The sequence below is a fragment of the Dendropsophus ebraccatus genome, chromosome 14, assembly GCF_027789765.1.
Source record: "Dendropsophus ebraccatus isolate aDenEbr1 chromosome 14, aDenEbr1.pat, whole genome shotgun sequence".
Classification (NCBI taxonomy): domain Eukaryota; kingdom Metazoa; phylum Chordata; class Amphibia; order Anura; family Hylidae; genus Dendropsophus; species Dendropsophus ebraccatus.
Genome location: NC_091467.1, coordinates 32763321 through 32783130, shown reverse-complemented (window position 1 = coordinate 32783130; position 19810 = coordinate 32763321). Strand labels below are relative to the sequence as shown.

Sequence of the window (19810 nt, the reverse complement as noted above, 5' to 3'; positions counted from 1 at the left end):
AGGAATATCCCTTATCCCTGGTGGATCAATCAGCAGCTTTTTGTATGTTCTCTCCATGCAGATCAATACCCTTCGGCTCCAGCCTAAAGCTGCACATTATACACTCCTGGCTGCAGGATATATTTCTCCAAGGAGTATTCCTCTTGTGTCTTAGCATTAACCCTCAGCCTGCCACTTAGTCTTTTATAACCAGTCGTCTCACATTGCATTCTGAAGTCCCTTTCTTATCCCATACTCCCCACCCACTTCTACACCTTCAGGGTCTTGTCTTATTCCAGACCAAATCAGTGATGTGATTTATGCGTATCTGTGGGCAGAGGATTGCCTGCCCTGTGCAATGCAGCAATATACGCTCCTCCCCCATCTCTACCCATCTCCGCCATAACCATGCAGAGCCCTGATGCTGGGCACTGCCAGGATGCCCTCTGAGCACATCAACAGCAGAAGACGTACACGTAACCTACACTAATGTAGTATACATAAGAGACAGATGGATAGATGTGAATATCACCATCACCATGACTTTTTTAAATGCTCCATCCATTTCATATAGCCCTTTTTTTTCTCTTATACTTTATTTCATTTTTTTTTTCTTTTCTTTTTATCTTATCTCTCCCTTGCTCTCTTTCCCTTTTCTCCTCCCTTCTCACCCCATATCCACATCTCTTCCCCTCTCATTTCTTCTCTCTTCCTCTCTGTCTCCCCTTCCTCTCTGTCTCCTCTCCCTCTCCCCCTCCTCTCTCTCTCTCCCTCCTCATCTCTTCCTCTCTCTATTTCTCCCCCTCTTGTGTCTTCCTTTCTCTGTGTCTCCCCCTTTTGTGTCTTCCTCTCTCTCTCTCTCTCTCTCTCTCTCTCTCTCTCTCTCTCTCTCTCTCTCTCTCTCTCTGTGTCTCCCCCTCTTGTCTTCCTCTCTCTCTCTGTCTCCCCCTCTTGTGTCTTCCTCTCTCTCTCTGTCTCCCCCTCTTGTGTCTCCCTCTCTCACTCTGTCTCCCCCTCTTGTGTCTCCCCTCTTGTGTCTTCCTCTCTCTGTGTCTTCCTCTCTCTCTTACAGTGTCAGATTACGTGAATACATCAATAGCAGAAGATTTAGTACAAATACATAACCTATACAGATGTTGTGTCTATCTATCTGCATCTCTCTTTTTTTCAATGTCTCTTGCTATCTCCATCCATCTGATCTCTCTCATCTCTACTTCCTCTCTTCCTATCTATCCATCTCTTCTGTCTCTGATCTCTCCCTCTTTATCTCTTATGTTTCTTGTCTTCTCTTTCTCTCACACTCTGTCCCTCTCCATCTATCTCCTATGTCTCTGTCGCTTTCTTGTCTCTCTTGTGTCTCCCTCTTATTCAGGTCTTCTATCTCTTTATTTATATCTCATCTACCCCATTGTCAGTTTAGGAGCTTGTTATAGTCTAGCCTAGTTTTTGCTTTGTGCTGCTTGTGTGATATAACCCGGGGGAGTCACAGCTTTGTAGTCGTTGTGTGGCGGGATGATGAGATGATCCTGGTTACCATGGTGATTAAAAAAAAACTATAAAAGCATTTCCTGCTGTACAGTAGAAGACTGACAGCCTCATCCTACACAGAGGATCCTGTATCTACCATATACCTGAGTGTTACAGCTGTCGTGTCTCACCTTCATTGCTGCACAGAAGTAATAGCTATATCATTGTATGTCATGGTCACTATTGTGCTGGTGGGGTCTCTGTGTACATACATTACATTACTTATCCTGTACTGATCCTGAGTTACATCCTGTATTATACTCCAGAGCTGCACTCACTATTCTGCTGGTGCAGTCACTGTGTACATACATTAAATTACTTATCCTCTCATGATCTCAAGTTACATACTGTAAGGACTTCCCATGCCAAGTAATTGATGATGATGATGAAGATGGTGGTGGTGGTGGTGGTGGAGGGGGGGGCCAGGGCATATACTGGTTGCAGGGTAAGCTTGGCTAGTAGGGTAATGTCCCCCCCCCTTGTCAGTTTTGTATTTTAGAACTCACCTGTCAGTTAACCTGTTGTTTCCCAAGCTGGGCACATGGGAGACATGTGACAGCTGATTGGCTATGGGAAGTGCACAAGCTGTTGGAGTAGCCCTGTATATCACAGCAGTGAAATTTCTGCTGCACGATAAGATGTCAATGCCCATGGAGGGCCACAGAAGAAAATCAAGGGGGAAGTCCCCCAGTAATAAGGAAAGCGACATAAGGGGATATACTCTGCCTTCCAATAGTGCCAGCTGTGGAGATACCATTTGTGGGCCCGGGAGGTCCAGCATGGCTATGGTTAAGCTACTTCGCCGTCAACGATCAGCAACCATAACTATTTGTAGAGTGGCCCATGGAAACATCCCTGGTGAGATAGCACTGTAACTGCCATATCAGTCACCTGCCCACATACATTACAACACTTATCTTATATTGATCCTGTATTATACTTCAGAGCTGCACTCACTGTTCTGCTGGTAGGGCCACTGCAGTGTTAAAATCTATGGAGGGTGTTAGTTGCTGTGTTCCCCCACTGTTTTTCTGACTTTATCACTGAATTAAAGTTACATAATAAAGTGATTGAGCGCCTGGTACAGAGCACAGGGTAATGTGCACTTACTGTGGGTAAAAGCCCCTGTGAGAAATCACAGCGAAGCCATTTTGCTAATTGTGTTAAAGATTTTTTACGTTCATTAGGAGGTTTTATATTCCATCAATAAAGGGGCATCAGCCAGAGCATCTATCCATCCATCATGTCACAGACAGGAGGAATTCTTGTGTAATAATTTGCTACATATTTAATTCCAAGGCAGTATTCTGCGGCTTCCTTCATGCTCCAGCTGGAGAGCCACAGGTTGGGGAACACTACTTTAAAGCAACTCTGTACCCACAATCTGCCCCCCCCCCCCCCAACCGCTTGTACCGTCGGATAGATGCTTTTAATCCAAGATCTGCCCAGGTAGCACAATCTGCAGATGATGATGATAATAATAAGGTATAAAAACTGCAAAATGTACCCTTTACACATGTGTAGGGAAGTCATAATGCAAAAAGGGGATGACCATGTCACTTTAAGGCACCTGTGCACTGTGCAGCCAGGAGATGAAAAGGAAAAGTTCTTCCTGGAGCATTCCTAATGATGAGGAGGGTGGGGAGGAGGGACGGAGGGGCAGTGCAAGCCTAGAGCATACACACTCTAGGCCACACCAATCTGACACAGAGCTGCAAGTTTAAAAGTTGTTTTTAGGACAATAACTGCATCACCTGCTGAGTGCACTCCAGGACAGATCTTGGATTAAAAGCAGTGGTACAAGCGGTTTGGGGGATGGGGGGGTCAGATTGGGGGTACAGAGTCTCTTAAAAGCATTGGTCTCCAGCCTGTGGCCCTTCAGCAACCCTTAGCATGGTGGTCAGGGCTCTAAGATATTTGTGTTTAGGGTTCATTTTACTTTTCCCCTCCATTGTGGATGTTTACTCACACGAACAATACCAATGTGTGTGTGTGTTATTTAGTTAAATTTTGTCTATAATTGTGACTTTGATACTATTGAGACCACATTTTATTCCATAAGAGAAAAGGGAATCTTGTAAATGTTTAACAGCAAATGGATAATGTGCCACTAGGTTGCACAAATCTTTTTGTTTTTCAAGTACCATGAAAAACATTTTACATATGAAATCCACTTATTGCATAATTTTTATTTTTTTTCCCAGTTGCTGTGTACAGCTTTGACAAGACCAAGCAGTGCATTGGAGTTATGACCATCGAGATAGATTTCCTGCAGAAGAAGAATGTCGACTCCAACCCATACGACACAGACAGGATGGCTGGAGAGTTTATCCAGCAGTTCAATAACCAGGCCTTCTCTGTGGGGCAGCAGGTCAGTCTCTTTAAAAACCTCCCCAAATTGTTAAAGGGGTATTCCCATTTTGAGATGTTATGCCCCATTCACAGGATAGGGAATAACTAGCTGATTGCCAGCGTTCCTACACCCTGCAGTCTTGAGAATGGGGACCCCAGCTTCCCATTAGAATAGAACAGTCGCCATTCTCTAGACCCCCTCCCCCCCTATTTTGGGGATAGGAATACCTCTTACAGCTGCATCGCCTGACAGTGGGGAGGAAGGAAGAGAATAAGTGGTACAGATACCTATATTAGTAAGCAGAGTTTAGCGAATCTACAGTAGGAACAAAGTGAATTGCTTTGTTCCTATCTGTATTCCGTTCATCAGGCTGTGGGCTTTGAAGTCTGCTCCACGTGCCGCTCCTCCCCAGGTGCTGGGAAAAGATGGATCCAGTCCTGGGAAACTTCTCCCAGCTTCTCAGGGCTGGATCCATCTTTTTCCAGCACCCATGGAGGAGCGGCAGGAAGCAGAGAAGCCCGCAGCCTGATAAGCAGAACGCAGATAGGAATGAAGCGCTTTGCTTCGTTCCTACTGTAGATTGGCTCTTCTTTAGTAGTAAGGCATCTCCTATGGGAATGTATTACCCTTACTGTAGGTGCTACATGTGAAATGTAGCATTCTATACAACATTTATATTCTATTGTATACATTGTTAGACAACAGGCGCCACTCATTGTTAGTTCCTCTACCCTGGCTAATAGAATGGAATCACCTTCTTGGGTTGTGTTTCAGGTATAGTAGCTCACTCCATTGAAGTGAATATGGCTAAGCTGCAGTAACAGACGCAACCTGTGGGAAGGTGTGGAGCTGTTTCTAGAAGAAGGCAACAGTGTTTTTCTGATTCTGTAAAAACCCTTTCCTCCTCTTTTCAGCTGGTGTTCTCCTTCAATGACAAGCTTTTTGGACTGGTGGTAAAAGACGTTGAGGCAATGGATCCTAGCATCTTAAAGGGGGAGCAGTCCAGTGGAAAGAGGCAGAAGGTACCACTAATGGCACAGCTCTGGGATTTCTAAAATTGTCTACTGGTGACATACATACAAATATATGTGTTCTTTGGCAGAAGATCGTTGGCAGAAAAAGACCACTTGGTCCATCTAGTCTGGCCTTTTAGTATTATGATCCGCAGCCAAATGCAACCCTAAAGGACTTTTCAAGCAGTGATACCACAAGCATGAGTTAGAGACAGTGGCGTAAATTGTAAGAAAGGGGTTAGGCGGAAGGGAATGTGTATGTGTTCGGGAGGGGTAAGAGGCTGATGCACACCAAGCTGCTAAGAGTATGACTCTGACTATACAGCAATGGGGTGGGTCACTACCTGATTCCTTCTCCAAATACCAAGTAATGAGCTAAAACTGAAACTTAAAGCGTATCTTTACCCACGATGCAGTTCTTGTACTAAAAAAACAACTTTTAAACTTGCAGCCCTAGAGTGTCTGTGCCCCACCCTCATTAGAAACACCCCCGGGAGGATTTCTTCTAACCATCACTTTTCTGAACACTGCACATGTGCCTTAACGATCCAGCACATGTGCAGTGTTCAGACAAGTGATGAATAGTAGAGATCCTGCCTTGGGCATTCCTAATGATAATGAGGAGGCGGGACGGAGGGGCGGTGCAGGCCTACATGTTGGGGTTGTTACTAAAAGCTGTTCTCCATGGCCCTCTTATGGCCCCTTGGTAAGCCTCCGTAGCTCATTACACATGTTTTTTGCATTCTGCAGATCGAGGCAGGTCTGGTGGTGGGGAACAGTCAGGTGGTGTTTGAGAAGGCCGACAACTCCTCGCTAAACCTCACTGGTGAGTTTTGCTTGCAACATCACAGGATTTTTTTCTGAAATCTTACAATTTACCAGAAAGTGGGATAGCTGTGAAGTGGGAGCTTATCACAATGTTGGGATTAACCCCTTCACGCCAGCCATACAGCGACATATGTTCCTACCACTGATGCCTCCTGCAGTAGGGAATGTGTAAAAACTTTCCTGACATTGAGTTTTGAGTTTGTGGACGGGGACGTACCTGTCACTGACCACCTGTCTGAAAAATTGATTGATGCAAAAGAACACTGCGGAGACACCATCACGTGTCTCAATGTCAGTGAACTAGCCAGACCTTCCTCCGGGAAGGAACAACCAAGCCAAGAAATGTCTCCAATCAATGAAACCACCCTAGCAATGTATCCATCCACAGACAGCTGTTTTCGGGGTATTTGCCCCTCATCAGTGTGGAGTACGATTCTGGCGAGTGGGAGCAATGCCTAGTAAGTGCATGCAAAAGGACGCTGATGGTGTCTCTGCGGTTTTTTGGTTGATCTCCCTGAGGTCAACCAGCATCCTTTTGAAAATTGATTGAGATACCTGTAATCACGCTGCAGAGGTCCCGATCAATTTTTCAGACAGGTGGAGGGCGTAATACTTGCCACCATCCTGTCAGATTGGCGATCTTCTCATAGACTGCTTCAGGCATATTCTATGAAAAGAGCGCCGATGATCAGTATATGCAATCTAATGATTGCATGTAATAGTCCCCTAGGGGACATATAAAGCATTAAAAAAATAATAATTTAAATATTAAAAACACCTCCCTCAATAAAAGTTTAAATCGCCACCTTTCCCATTATATGAATAAAAATTTATAAAAATCATAGTGTGCAGAATTGTCTGATCTATTGAAATATAACAGTATTGTTCCTATATGGTAAACAGCATAAAAGAATAATGGACAAAAGCATCAGGATTGCCATGAGGCCCCACCTAGGTCACACTGTCCACCGATGAAGCGAGAGTAAGGGAGGTGACAGTATAACTTTAAGAAAAAAATCAACCATGTGTACTTTACTCTGTACAACCCGTTTAATGTTTTTTTATTTTTTGCTTCAGTGGACCAGTAGGTGGCAGTGTTAACACATAATCCTCAGGTGTGTTGCTGCATATGCCTGACAGAATGGGGCAGTGTGTCTGATTCTTTAAACGCTGGAAGGCCAGTTTCAGAGCATAACACTTCCATGGCCCGGCCATGGGGTCTAAGGACCTACTCTGATGCAGAAATACATACTGCCCCACCTCTAGTTAACCCAACACCACAGTACAGCAATAAACAGTTCTCTTCCCGTAGTAAAGCAACACCACAGTATGAAAATAAATACTGCTTCACTGGTAGTAAACAAACACTGCAGTGCTGGATGGATGGATGTCAGAGCCATCCCCCCTTCACCAATGATGCATAGGTGAGATGGCCCAAATGCTGCAAAGCCCCGCCACTGTTCACCAATTAAATGAAGCAAATTCAGAGCAGAAATAAATATATATATATATATATATATATATATATATATATATATATATATATATCAGCTCCACTTCTTATAAAACTGCATTAGTTAAACGCTAGTGTGGGTATTCTGCAGTCTAGTAGCAGTATGTGGGATACATAATGGAAGTGTTCCAGCAGGCTTCCTATGGTAAATGGTTAAAATTGTTCCACCAGAGATTTTATGGTGTGACCCCCTGGTAAGTAAAAGACAAAGATTACCAGGAATAGTAGCCTCTCTAGCACTTCCTACTTTGGGGGCTGGGTAGGGTTGTCAGAACTCCGGCACTGCAGTGTAGAGGTGCACGCTGGAGCTCAGAATCCAAGATGGCCCCTTCTTCCTCCTGCCAAGCATAGGTTGCGTCCGCTGCATTTCAAACACAGCAGACAGCGCTTGCAGAGAGACAGTACTATCAGATTTGGCCTACAGTTTTGCTTAAAGGGGTTATCCAGGATAGTTTTATACCCCTTTAAATCTATGTGCCTCGACAAGAGAATTCATCTGGAGAAGAAAAAAAACGGGGATTCTATCTCGAAAAAACGTTGCATTTGTTAAGCCAAAAAATGTATTTTACCAGTATAAATCATGTTTGGTCTGGGTGAGGCTTTCTAGAAGGTTCTGTCCTCTCCTCCTTTATGCCTATGTGGATTTTGTTTATTAACTCTGTTCCCAATTTTACACATATAGGTAAAGCAAAAACTAAGCAGGGCCGCCAGTCCATCATCAACCCAGACTGGAACTTTGAAAAGATGGGTATCGGTGGGCTGGACAAGGAGTTCTCTGACATCTTTAGACGAGCCTTTGCTTCAAGGGTCTTCCCACCAGAGATCGTGGAACAAATGGGTGAGTTTTTTTTTTTTTTTTTTTAATATTGGAAAATATATAGGGCAGGATAATATGATAGAATCGGTCGTTTTCACCATAACAAAGAGCAACACAGATTGGTTACAGATAGCATAAAAGATTAAATGATAAACGTATGAAAGGGTTAACTCTTTATTCATTAACTGCCTTAAACAATATGTAATTAATTAAGGGTGTATCCATGCATATCCATGTAAGGGGTCCAGGCCTGTCCATTTAAAGAGGATCAGTTTTAGTGAGTAGATGTAATATCTATAAAGTAGCTCATCTGTTCATCTCTTATTCCTCCAGGTAATATGACTGCAGGGAGAACTGGGTGTTACCACTTCTTGTACACTGTCCAGTCTTTGCATATGTAGGGAAATAGACAAGAGGAATGGTCACACCCAGTTTGTGAATTTAGTCATATATTTCATATACCTCACAGTGCAGACTTGAGTGTATATTCTATGTAGACGTATCAGGAGGGCTGACTGATCCTCTTTAATGCTAGAACAGGATTTCCATTATGAGCCTGCCCCTTTGTGCAAAGCAACTCCATATCCCTGTGCAATGTGTAAGCTTTTGGGGTGCTCAGAATAAACAAGCTATGACCACAAGCAGTATACATAGTAATGCCAGTCAGGCTGGTAGTCAGGTGTACCACCCTGTAGCCCACACTTGGTTAATTTAGTCTGTTTACCGAGCCAGAGTTCGCTGCACCTGTTCTTACTTATGGTAAGTTCTGAAAAGTTTATAAAGCTGTAAATGTCAGGTCTTTTCCAGTAAAAGCTGCTCCTTCCATCTCGCCACTCTTCTGTCACCTCCACAGGCCTTGTCTTGTAGACCTTATCTCCATTATAACTGTGTGTTTCTTGTACATTCTCACCTGCATCCCAGGAAAAGGTCATATTGTTACAGGATTAGGCCGGGATGACAGGTGCCCTCCTCTACCCAAACATGGCTGTCATCACTGGCAAGTAATAGACCAAGGCAGCGGCTGCAATCTGCTGACAACGAGGACATCAGGACTGATCTGTACAGTACTTCTCCAAATTCACCTTACTGAGATTTTAGCTAATGTGTAGAAGATCAGGTCCTGGATGTATTAGCCCAGACTGTTACATGCTATGTGTATTGTAGCAGAGAGACCAAGGCTTAGTTTACATATAACCTATATACCCTTCTATAACCTTATTGTTGGGAATGGTGTAAAGCCCGAAATACAGCACATCAAATGGAATCATAGGAAAGCCAATACCGGCCCCAAAATGACCACCAGAGGCATTATGGGGAAAATGTGATCTATTCCAGATCTTTTGAAGAAGAAACATTGAGTTTTTTTTTTAATCTATAGAGCTCATACAGTATCTTCCAGCAACCTCTTAAGGCAATGCAGTAGAGAACATTGTATGCTGTATTGAAAAATATATACTTAATACATTCTGTATGCATAGGTGCTAGGGGAATTTACAGTAACTTCATATTGCATTTTAACCTACAGGGTGCAAGCATGTGAAAGGTATTCTTCTCTTCGGCCCTCCTGGATGTGGTAAGACCCTCATGGCCAGGCAGATTGGTAAAATGCTGAATGCCAGGGAACCCAAAGTGGTCAATGGACCCGAAATCCTGAACAAGTACGTGGGAGAGTCTGAGGCCAACATTAGAAAGTTGTTTGCAGATGCAGAAGAGGAACAAAGAAGGGTGAGGCAATGAAGAAGGAAATAAAATCTGTAAAGGTCTTGTCGCACCAACAACACTTATGAAATGGAAAGCTCAATCTATTCATTGTCTATGAGATTCCAGGAGATGGCCGGTTGCTGTTTTTGGATCCCATAGACAGTGAATAGAATTGCAGTGAGCACCTGTTACCATCACTTATTGCGCCCCAACCCTAAATTTTTTTTTTCTTATGGTACATGCATTGGAGCAATGAATGAATTGGTTGTATAAGTGAATGTTCCCCTTATGTGAAATCTCTCTTGCTCATTACTATCCGCTTGTTCATGTTCACCTCTGTCACCTCCTTGTATCCCCAGCTTGGTGCTAACAGTGGGCTCCACATTATCATCTTTGATGAAATAGATGCCATTTGTAAGCAGAGAGGAAGCATGGCAGGAAGCACTGGCGTCCATGATACCGTAGTGAACCAACTGTTGTCTAAGATAGATGGTGTGGAGCAGCTCAATAACATTCTGGTCATAGGTGAGATGGACTGGAAGAGGGCACTTAAAACACTCTTAAAATGCATATGGTATGGCATTGACCGCTTATCTTCCGTATCTGTTTAGGTATGACCAACAGGCCAGATCTGATTGATGAAGCTCTGCTGAGACCTGGGAGGCTGGAAGTCAAGATGGAGATTGGTAAGTGGGACATATGACACATGCATAGATAATTCACTGGTCTTGCTACTATCAGGCATAATGTTCACTTCCTGAACCACCATTACTACCTCAGGTTTGCCTGATGAGAAAGGTCGTATCCAGATTCTCAATATACACACCGCCCGGATGAGGGAGCACAAGCTGCTGTCGCAGGACGTAGAAATAGCTGAACTGGCTCAGGAGACCAAAAACTTTAGTGGAGCAGAGCTGGAGGGGCTTGTGAGGGCAGCGCAGTCCACGGCCATGAACCGACACATCAAGGTACGATGGTAACACAACGACATTGTACAGTATTACAGCTTTATGGGGTTTGAAAAATAACCAGTCAGTGATGCCTGTGTATGAAGTGTCACTGAGGAATCGGTGACCTCCAGAAAGGCTGCAGGATGAGAACACAGGATCACTATTATGATGTCCTGCAGTAGCTTAGGGGTGTATCATAATATTCTGCAACAGCTGTAGGGCACCCAAAATTATTCAGCAGCTGGGGGACCCGATGATGATAACTGTCGGTAAACCAATGGCGTTATCACAATGCACCTCCCTGTAGTTCTGACACAGCTATCTGGTAGACTGAATAGACTCCTATGTCTAACAATACAATACATGACTTGGTAAATGTCATTGTGGGGAGAAATGGTCAGGAGTATCATTCCATTTAGTAGACAGAATTCAGGATGTTCTGCCAGTCCTCCCCCATCTGCACTGGTGTCATAATCCTTATGTCTTTCAGCACCTTACAATATTTAGGCAGTACCATGGCCCTGTCACCATTCTGGCTCGCCTTATTAGCTGGCAGAGGAGAAATGACAGGTCCCTATTAGTTCCTGTTTATTCCAGCCCCTTCTCTTACTGTCTGGAGACTGTAACATAAAATTCTACTAATGTAGCATTTCTAAGTAAAATTAATTTGAATGCACAGAATTGCACCATGAGATGCAGGAAGACCCCAGCTAGACCAAGACCAGCAGAGCTTACATCTAGGAGGTGTATAGTCCTTTCCATGAGTATGACACTTAGTTAAAGGTTAAATAGATAAAAATATTGGTAATGTATGGTTTGGGGTTATAACCACTTGACTGAAGTTTTTTTTTTTTTTTATCTCTCATTAGGCCAGCACCAAAGTAGAGGTTGATATGGAGAAGGCCGAACAACTCCAGGTGACAAGAGGAGACTTTCTCAATTCTCTGGAAAGTGACATCAAGCCTGTAAGTTGCCCTATGATCAACATGGCCACTACTTAGGTTGGCCACACACGTTAACTTAACTTAAATAGGCACCGTCCTTTCTACAAGCCTCACATAGATCCTCATGTACATACACAGGAAGCTTATCTTGAAAAATGCCCCTGAAACGACAGGAACGTAGGAAAGTAGGCCAAGCCCAACAAGTTAAGCAGGATCAGGCAACCACCTATTGTGTATGAGGTTTCTCTGGACTCTCCCCAGAAAGCAGATGTCAGGGAGGGAAGGATTGAGCATGATGGTTTTCAACTGCCCAATCCACTTGTTCCCTAGGAGATAAATCCCTGTCAGACTCCTCTGGCAGCAGCGCACCCTTTTCCCCCTTTTAGGCTGGGTTCACACTACGTATATTTCAGTCAGTATTGTGGTCCTCATATTGCAACCAAAACCAGGAGTGGATTGAAAACACAGAAAGGATCTGTTCACACAATGTTGAAATTAAGTGGATGGCCGCCATTTAATGGCAAATATTTGCTGTTATTTTAAAACAACGGCTGTTATATTGAAATAATGGCCGTTATTTACTGTTATATGGCGGCCATCCACTCAATTTCACCATTGTGTGAACAGATCCTTTCTGTGCTTTTAACCCTTTAAGGACGGGGCCAATTTTCGTTTTTGCGTTTTCGGTTTTTCCTCCTTGTGTTTAAAAGGCCATAGCACTTGCATTTTTCCACCTAGAAACCCACATGAGCCCTTATTTTTTGCGTCACTAATTGTACTTTGCAATGACAGGCTGAATTTTTGCATAAAGTGCACTGCGAAACCAGGAAAAAATTCAAAGTGTGGTGAAATTGAAAAAAAAAAAACGCATTTCTTTTATTTGGGGGGAATGTGTTTTTACGGCATTCGCCCTGGGGTAAAACTGACTTGTTATGCATGTTCCTCAAGTCTTTACGATTAAAATGATATATAACATGTATAACTTTTATTGTATCTGATGGCCTGTAAAAAATTCAAACCATTGTTAACAAATATATGTTCCTTAAAATCGCTCCATTCCCAGGCTTATAGCGCTTTTATCCTTTGGTCTATGGGGCTGTATGAGGTGTAATTTTTTGCGCCATGATGTGTTCTTTCTATTGGTACCTTGATTGCGCATATACGACTTTTTGATCATTTTTTCTGAATTTGAGGCGACCAAAAATGCGCAATTTTGCACTTTGGGATTTTTTTGCGCTTACGCCATTTACCGTGCGAGATCAGGAATGTGATTAATTAATAGTTTGGGCGATTACGCACGCGGCGATAGCAAACTTGTTTATTTATTTATGTATTTTATTTAAAACCTGGGAAAAGGGGGGTGATTCAAGCTTTTATTAGGGGAGGGGGCTTTTTACTTATAACAATACTTTTTTTTTTTTACACATATACTAGACTAGTATAAGTGCACTGATCACTCATTGATCCATGCTGTATATAGTTATACAGCAAAGATCAATGAGATCGGCACTCAATTGCTTTCGGCTGCTGCAGCCGAAAACAAGCAAGTCCCGGGCCGGGGACGGCGCCATCTTGGAGCGGTCCCCGGCCGGCAGCAGTAACGGAGATCGCTCCTCCGGGACAATGTCCCGGAGGAGTGATCTCCCCCACTAGACACCAGGGAAGTGCTGATTCCGGTAATCGGATGCAGCTGTCATGTTTGACAGCTGCATCTGATTACTGTATTAGCGGGCAAGGCGATCAGACCGTGCCCGCTAATACCCGCGGTCCCGGGCTACAAGGGCCACCTGCAACCGCTCTGAACACCTATTATGGATATTACGGATATTACGGATACGTCATGCGTCCCTAAAGGACAACTCCCCGAAACATTTTTTGGGCTTATTTAACTCGCATTACAAAGTTATATAACTTTGTACTGTGGTTAAATGCCTGGTCTGGCCCCCTTCCCCCACTTTCCGACCCCGACCCCAACCCCCCCCCCCCCCCCCCAACGGAAGTTAAAGAATGTATAAATTACCTATTACGATCGTCACGGTCCTCTTCTCCCGGGCAGCATCTGGTGACGACGACATCAGAGCTGGGGGGGGGGGGGGGGGGGCGGTCCGGGTCTTCTTCTCCTCGGCGTCTTCATTGAAAGTGAATGGGAGAGAAAAGGCTGCTGGTGCACATGCGCACCAGCAGCCTTTTCATTGGCTGGAGCGCATCACATGGCTTCCAGCTTGCTCAACCCTGATTGGCTTAGCTTGCTGGAAGCCATGTGATGCGCTCCAGCCAATGAAAAGGCTATCGGTGCGCAAGCGCACTGGCAGCCTTTTCTCTCCCATTGACCCGGAAGTAAGAGACATCGCTGGACGGCGGACGCAGGTGACGGTGAGGCGTACGGTGGGCGAATGGAGTGATGATCGTCACCGGAGGGATGGATGAGTATGGTGTCTGTGTTTTTTTTTTTTGGGGGGGGGTGGGGGGGTCCCGCCGGAGTTGTCCTTTTTAAGAGGTTAATCCACTCCTGGTATTGGTTGCAATATGAGGACCACAATACGGACTGAAATATACGTAGTGTGAACCCAGTCTAAGAATACATGCACGCTTATTCAAGCCAGTTGTACATGTGTATATGAGGATTGGGGGAGAGCTGTTTGCCGAACAATCTTTAAAGTTGTTTTCTAAAATGCACTCAATGTTTTAATCAGCAAAGAAGCGAACAAAAGGTCATAAGGAGCCACATGGAGCTTGTGTGCCATCATATATCTATAGGAGACTTGGCTGGACTCTGTTATAGAAACCCCAGCATTGATTCTTGACATGTCTTTTTTTAGGCTTTTGGTACCAACCAGGAGGACTATGCAAGTTATATCATGAACGGTATCATTAAATGGGGCGACCCTGTTACTTGTGTCTTAGAGGACGGGGAATTACTAGTCCAGCAAACCAAAAACAGTGATCGCACACCACTGGTCAGCGTCCTTCTGGAAGGTGGGGTCCTAAAGCTGTATTAGGGTTAGTTTCATTTCTTTAGAATCATGACCTCACATGACCTTATTTATCAGGTCCACCACACAGTGGCAAGACAGCGCTCGCCGCCAAGATCTCTGAGGAGTCTAATTTCCCCTTTATTAAGATCTGCTCACCAGACAAGATGATCGGGTTCTCTGAGACTGCCAAATGCCAGGCCATCAAGAAGGTAGGACTTCCAGCAAAGAAAATGTTTCCGTATATAGATTTATATCTCTATATTTCTTTTTACTTTAAGTAACAGCTAGCGATACTCCTCTGATGTATAGCATGTTAGTATTAGAAAAGACATAACACTTGGGTAGGCAGCCTGTGTCACAAGCGCTGCAGCCACTGCACAATGTAGCAGAACAAGCAGGAGTAACTGTCAATTACCACTCTGCTATACTGTGCTGCGGCTGCAGCGCTACAGACACAGACAGCTTCCCTAAGTGTAATGTCAATTCTAATAATTAGACCATACATCAGGGGAGGCTCAGAATCGCTAGCACTGCATGCAGATATGTAACTGTGTTGAGACCAGGGTGAGAGAGGGTTAAAGGGGCTATCCAAGACAAGAAAAACAGAGTAGCTATCTTTCACGAACAGTGCCACACCCGTTTAGGGAGGAAATCACGCCACTGTTTAGCGCTATTTCAGAAAGAAAACTGTTATTTCTTTTTTTACCCTTGATAACACCTTTTTTAAGGAATGCTCCACTTGTGCCTTACATCTACATCTCCCAGCATGCTAGGTGCCACCTTGATCTTTATCCGCATATTTCTACAATATATGAGGCTTCTCTGTTCTAGATAACACTATACCAGGCAGAGGCAGTATGGTGGAAGAGGCGGGCCACGGACCATCAGGGAATACTGTAGTGTGTATAGTGTATCATGTGTCACTGCAGTGGGGCGGGTTGTAAGTGCTAACACAATAAGTATGGGGAAAGCCACTGCCGGCCCACTGTAGAGATGAAGGACACTTGCTCCACATCTCTGTTGGGAGGAAGAATAAGGAAAGGGCGAGAAGACCTGTAGAAGGTATTTTACACCTTGATGTGGGTGAGAGGCATATAGAAAGACAGGAATGACACAGGGACCATAATTACAGCCTATTACAAAGATTTAAATATTGCTGAATACAATTAAATGCTGGGCTAATAATTTTGAGTGTAATACCCCTTTAACTTTACTTGGGCTGCTCTTAAACATGGTAGTAAAAGCCTGGGGCTGCTGCACATTTTCATCATTGCAGCCAGCTCCTGGAGTTGCCACTTTAAAGGGATTATCCAGGATTAGGCAATGCACAGCTTCTTTCTTACAAAAACAACACTACACCTGTCCCCAGGCATCACATTTCAGCTCTATTCACTTCAATGGAACTGAGCTGCAAAGCTCACACCCAAACTGAGGACTGGAGTGATGCTGTTTGTGAAAGACAGCGGCCATGTTTTTGTAAGCCTGGGCAACCCCTTTTAGGCAGTGGCAAGTCCCCTTTTCCTCTTCCTTCCTGAATCACTTTTTCTTCTGTCTTCTAGATCTTCGAAGATGCTTACAAGTCCCAGCTGAGTTGTGTTGTGGTAGATGATATAGAGAGGCTGCTAGGTGAGACCCGAGACCCACACAAATCTTTGCGTGAATAGCACTATAAAATCAAATTATAATTGATTGGGTTTTCTTGGCAGATTATGTTCCCATTGGTCCTCGTTTCTCTAATCTGGTGCTCCAGGCTTTACTTGTGCTTCTGAAGAAAGCTCCCCCACAGGTAAGAGCCTTTTTTTTATATAGGGGTGTCTGTGGGCTACTAGACAGAAAACCGATCTGATCATACATTGTGACTCAATTAATGACTTGTGCTGAACACATCTTTAATTTTTTTTCCATTTTTCTCCAGGGTCGTAAACTCCTGATCATTGGCACCACCAGTCGTAAGGACGTCCTGCAGGAGATGGAGATGCTGGATGCCTTCAGTACTACAATACATATTCCTAACATCCGCACAGGAGAACAGCTGATGGAGGCGCTGGAGGTGAGCTCCTCACATCCATGTGTTGTATTATGCATTTTTAGTTTATTTCACTGTTATGGATTTAATTTTTTTTTTTTTTTTTTTTTTGCAGCTTTTGGGTAGTTTTAAGGACAATGAACGCTCTAGAATTGCTCAGCATGTGAAGAGTAAGAAGGTTTACATAGGCATCAAGAAGCTTCTCATGTTAATCGAGATGTCCATGCAGGTGAGTACACACAGAAGGAGGGATATTGTTTTATAGTGCAATGAAAATATTTTTCAAAAAATATTCTGCTTCGTTTTGACTTCAGCTGTGTTCCATTATATCAGGAAAAACATTGGCTTGACTTTGTCTCCAGCCCTTATCTGTCTTGTCTTGAATGAGCTGTGACCAAAGTTGACCTGGTCATAAATCGGCTTAGAATATTTTTCTGTACAGGAGAGATATGGGCTGGAGACATAGGGGGGAAAAAAAGCAGAGCGCCTCATTAGCAGAAGTAATTGATACCGCTTACTTTATGGGTTGGGGAATCCAGAGCCACAACACCCAGAAGCGGAGCACAACCAGTGTGTATACCACACTCCAAGTGTTCCACAGTGCAGCAGTTTTGAAAACAGGTCCTAACCCAAATACCCAGCAGGATCAGTAACACAATGGGCGTTTCAGGGTGTCCTACTTCAGACTGTGGACAAATATTACAACCCACATACACACAATAAACCTATATAGGGCTCCTACTCTGTTAAACCCATAGTAAAACTCGTACCGTCAGTCTGGGATCTGGAACACCTCTATCTTTTTCTTTCCCCATTGTGGAACATTCATAGTAGCATCCTCTATTCTCAAGTCTGCTTTAGATGCGTCATGCGCTCCACCTTGGGCACTGGTGGAACGCATGCGGGCTGTGGCTGCTGGAGAGGATGATGGCAGGGGGACACTGAGCATCCCTCTGCCATCATCTTCTCCAGCAGCCACAGCCCGCACAGCTCTGGCAGTCGGGTTGTGACATCACCATTTCATCCAGGAAGTGAAGCCTTGATGCAGTAGTAAGTGCAGGGAAAAAAGCACTTTATAAGCTTTTCCTGTAATAAGTGTATATTGGTAATTTGTATAAATTGTTGGGGGACAATACAATACTTTAATAAAAATTTTCCCCAGACTTCTCCTTTAAATACATCGGTGACATCCTAATTATCTGTCCTGTTTATATCTGACAGCTAGGAACCGTACAGATTAGGGAACATTACTGCATGCTGCAATTTCTCAATCATGTGACTGCAGTGATCAGTGCCGAGAAGATTTTGGAAGGTCCTGAATTCCCCAGCATTAGGTCACCAGCGCAAGTTACTGATAATACTTACGCTTTTTAAATTGTGTTTATATTTTAGATGGATCCAGAGTACCGTGTTGACAAGTTCCTGGCTTTGCTGAAAGAAGAAGCTGCGTAAGTTTATACTGTAGGGCAACAGAGCTCTTTTTTTTTTTTTTTTTTGAAGATGTAGTGAAAGTGAGGGTTCTCCAGAAAATAAGGTAAATTATAAAACACATACTTTAAAGGGCTTTTCTGAGGGCAAAAATTATTTATGATCTATATACTAGGATAAGTCCTCGCTATCAGATCGCAGGGAAGCCTAAAAGTGCCTAAAAGTGTCAGCAATCAGCCAAGACCTTTAAAAATAAGCCTTGTGCTGGCATATAAATCATTGTTTACCAGCAGCAATGTATTTACATGGCTGCACAAACAATACAGGGATTGTTTGTGTGACCCAGCTACTGGATTTTTTGTGCCATGTAAAGGCACTGTAAGCGAGCTCTGATCTTACTGTTCAGCGCTCGATGGCCGCAAATCAGGATGTCTAAAAGGACCCTTAGAGAGTGCCAATTTGTAAGATTTATTTTCTCATGTCCTCTGATCGCTGTTTCTGTTTATAGTGATCCAGTTCGACGTGACTACGATTAACCAGCAGGACAGGAGCACTTGGGGGAAGGTGTCGTCATCCTCATCCGAACGTAAAACATTCCACCCACTATTGGCTGTTTCTGGGAAGGTTGGACTCTACAAGCACACCACTGACTCCCTTATTTCTGTATCACACAGGATGTGCATGTGATCCTAAACTACAGTATGCTTTGTCTAAGCCATTCAGATCTATTCTCAGTTCACCCAGCTTCTGATTAGTATGAATGCTCAGGACAGGGTTCTGCAACCATTATGTAACAACGCTATAACATCCTCATCAATGAGCCAATTTAGTGCCACCAGAGTTTCTTGCACAAGATTGGCAGGCAGTAACTGTACATCAGTAAGCTGTCACTTCTTCATTACGTCAATGCAACTTCTGGTTGATAGGAATGCACAAACCAAGCTGTGGTGATTTAGCCATATCCCAGTAGCCATGTTCTTTTATCTTCCTGTTGGGTTTGATCACAAAACTGTACAGCTCACAGAGTGTAGGTGGCCGTTGTGAATGTTTCCCCTATACAGACTACTGATTCGCTAGTTCATTATAGGGTGGTGGTTAACAGGGTTATGTTTAGGTGTTGACTAGTACAATTTGTGGGGAAGGCTGGTCGTGGATATGCTCTTTACTCATGTCCCTCTGGCCTGGATATGCTCACAGTGGATGTGGACATGCTGTGTTTGGGTTTCTCTTCTCTCTCTCAGCCTCCCGCACCCTTCAGTGTCTTTCCTGTGAGTGACATGTGTTGTGGTTCTGTGGCTGCTTTACCTCTATCTAACCCCTCAACCTCCGACACATGTCTCCTCCTCCGTCCCACAGTATGTGTAATATTTTTATTGTGGATTTTATGTTGTAATAAATGATTTGTTGACTATTGCAGCTGGATAACTATTGCAATAAAGAAATTATTTATCGGGTATCAACTTTCCTTGTTTTGACAATCTGAGCACAGATGCTGATCGATTAAGTCAGACTGTTAGTAAGGCAGAAGCAGTTGCTTCATTCAGTGACATTAAAATGTTGTTAGAGGGAATCTGTCACTAGGTTTATGCCGCCTTAAATGAGGGCAACATAAACTAGTGACAGAAATGCTGAACAGATTTATTGTAGGAGTATTTGCTTTGTGCTGCGCCACTCCCTCCGTTCTCCAGATTGATTGACAGCTGTCTGTCCTTATACAGTATAGATACACAACTGCCAATTAGCAGTCGGTGGACTG

At 43.8% G+C, this 19810-nt stretch overlaps 1 protein-coding gene across 1 annotated transcript in view; it reads left to right on the top strand.

Moving 5' to 3' along the window:
* NSF (N-ethylmaleimide sensitive factor, vesicle fusing ATPase) overlaps window positions 1-19510 on the top strand; it is a 52397-nt gene extending 32887 nt beyond the window's left edge. Inside the window, exons 5-21 of the mRNA XM_069952149.1 lie at window positions 3711-3877; window positions 4774-4881; window positions 5623-5698; window positions 7896-8051; window positions 9556-9755; window positions 10091-10256; window positions 10343-10417; window positions 10512-10699; window positions 11551-11646; window positions 14445-14601; window positions 14676-14809; window positions 16160-16226; window positions 16307-16386; window positions 16516-16650; window positions 16742-16855; window positions 18019-18074; window positions 18563-19510. Of these exons, the coding sequence (XP_069808250.1) occupies window positions 3711-3877; window positions 4774-4881; window positions 5623-5698; window positions 7896-8051; window positions 9556-9755; window positions 10091-10256; window positions 10343-10417; window positions 10512-10699; window positions 11551-11646; window positions 14445-14601; window positions 14676-14809; window positions 16160-16226; window positions 16307-16386; window positions 16516-16650; window positions 16742-16855; window positions 18019-18074; window positions 18563-18590 (2003 nt within the window). The 3' untranslated portion in view covers window positions 18591-19510. The remainder of the gene's footprint in view (window positions 1-3710; window positions 3878-4773; window positions 4882-5622; window positions 5699-7895; window positions 8052-9555; window positions 9756-10090; window positions 10257-10342; window positions 10418-10511; window positions 10700-11550; window positions 11647-14444; window positions 14602-14675; window positions 14810-16159; window positions 16227-16306; window positions 16387-16515; window positions 16651-16741; window positions 16856-18018; window positions 18075-18562) is intronic.
* The last annotated feature ends 300 nt before the right edge of the window (window positions 19511-19810 follow it).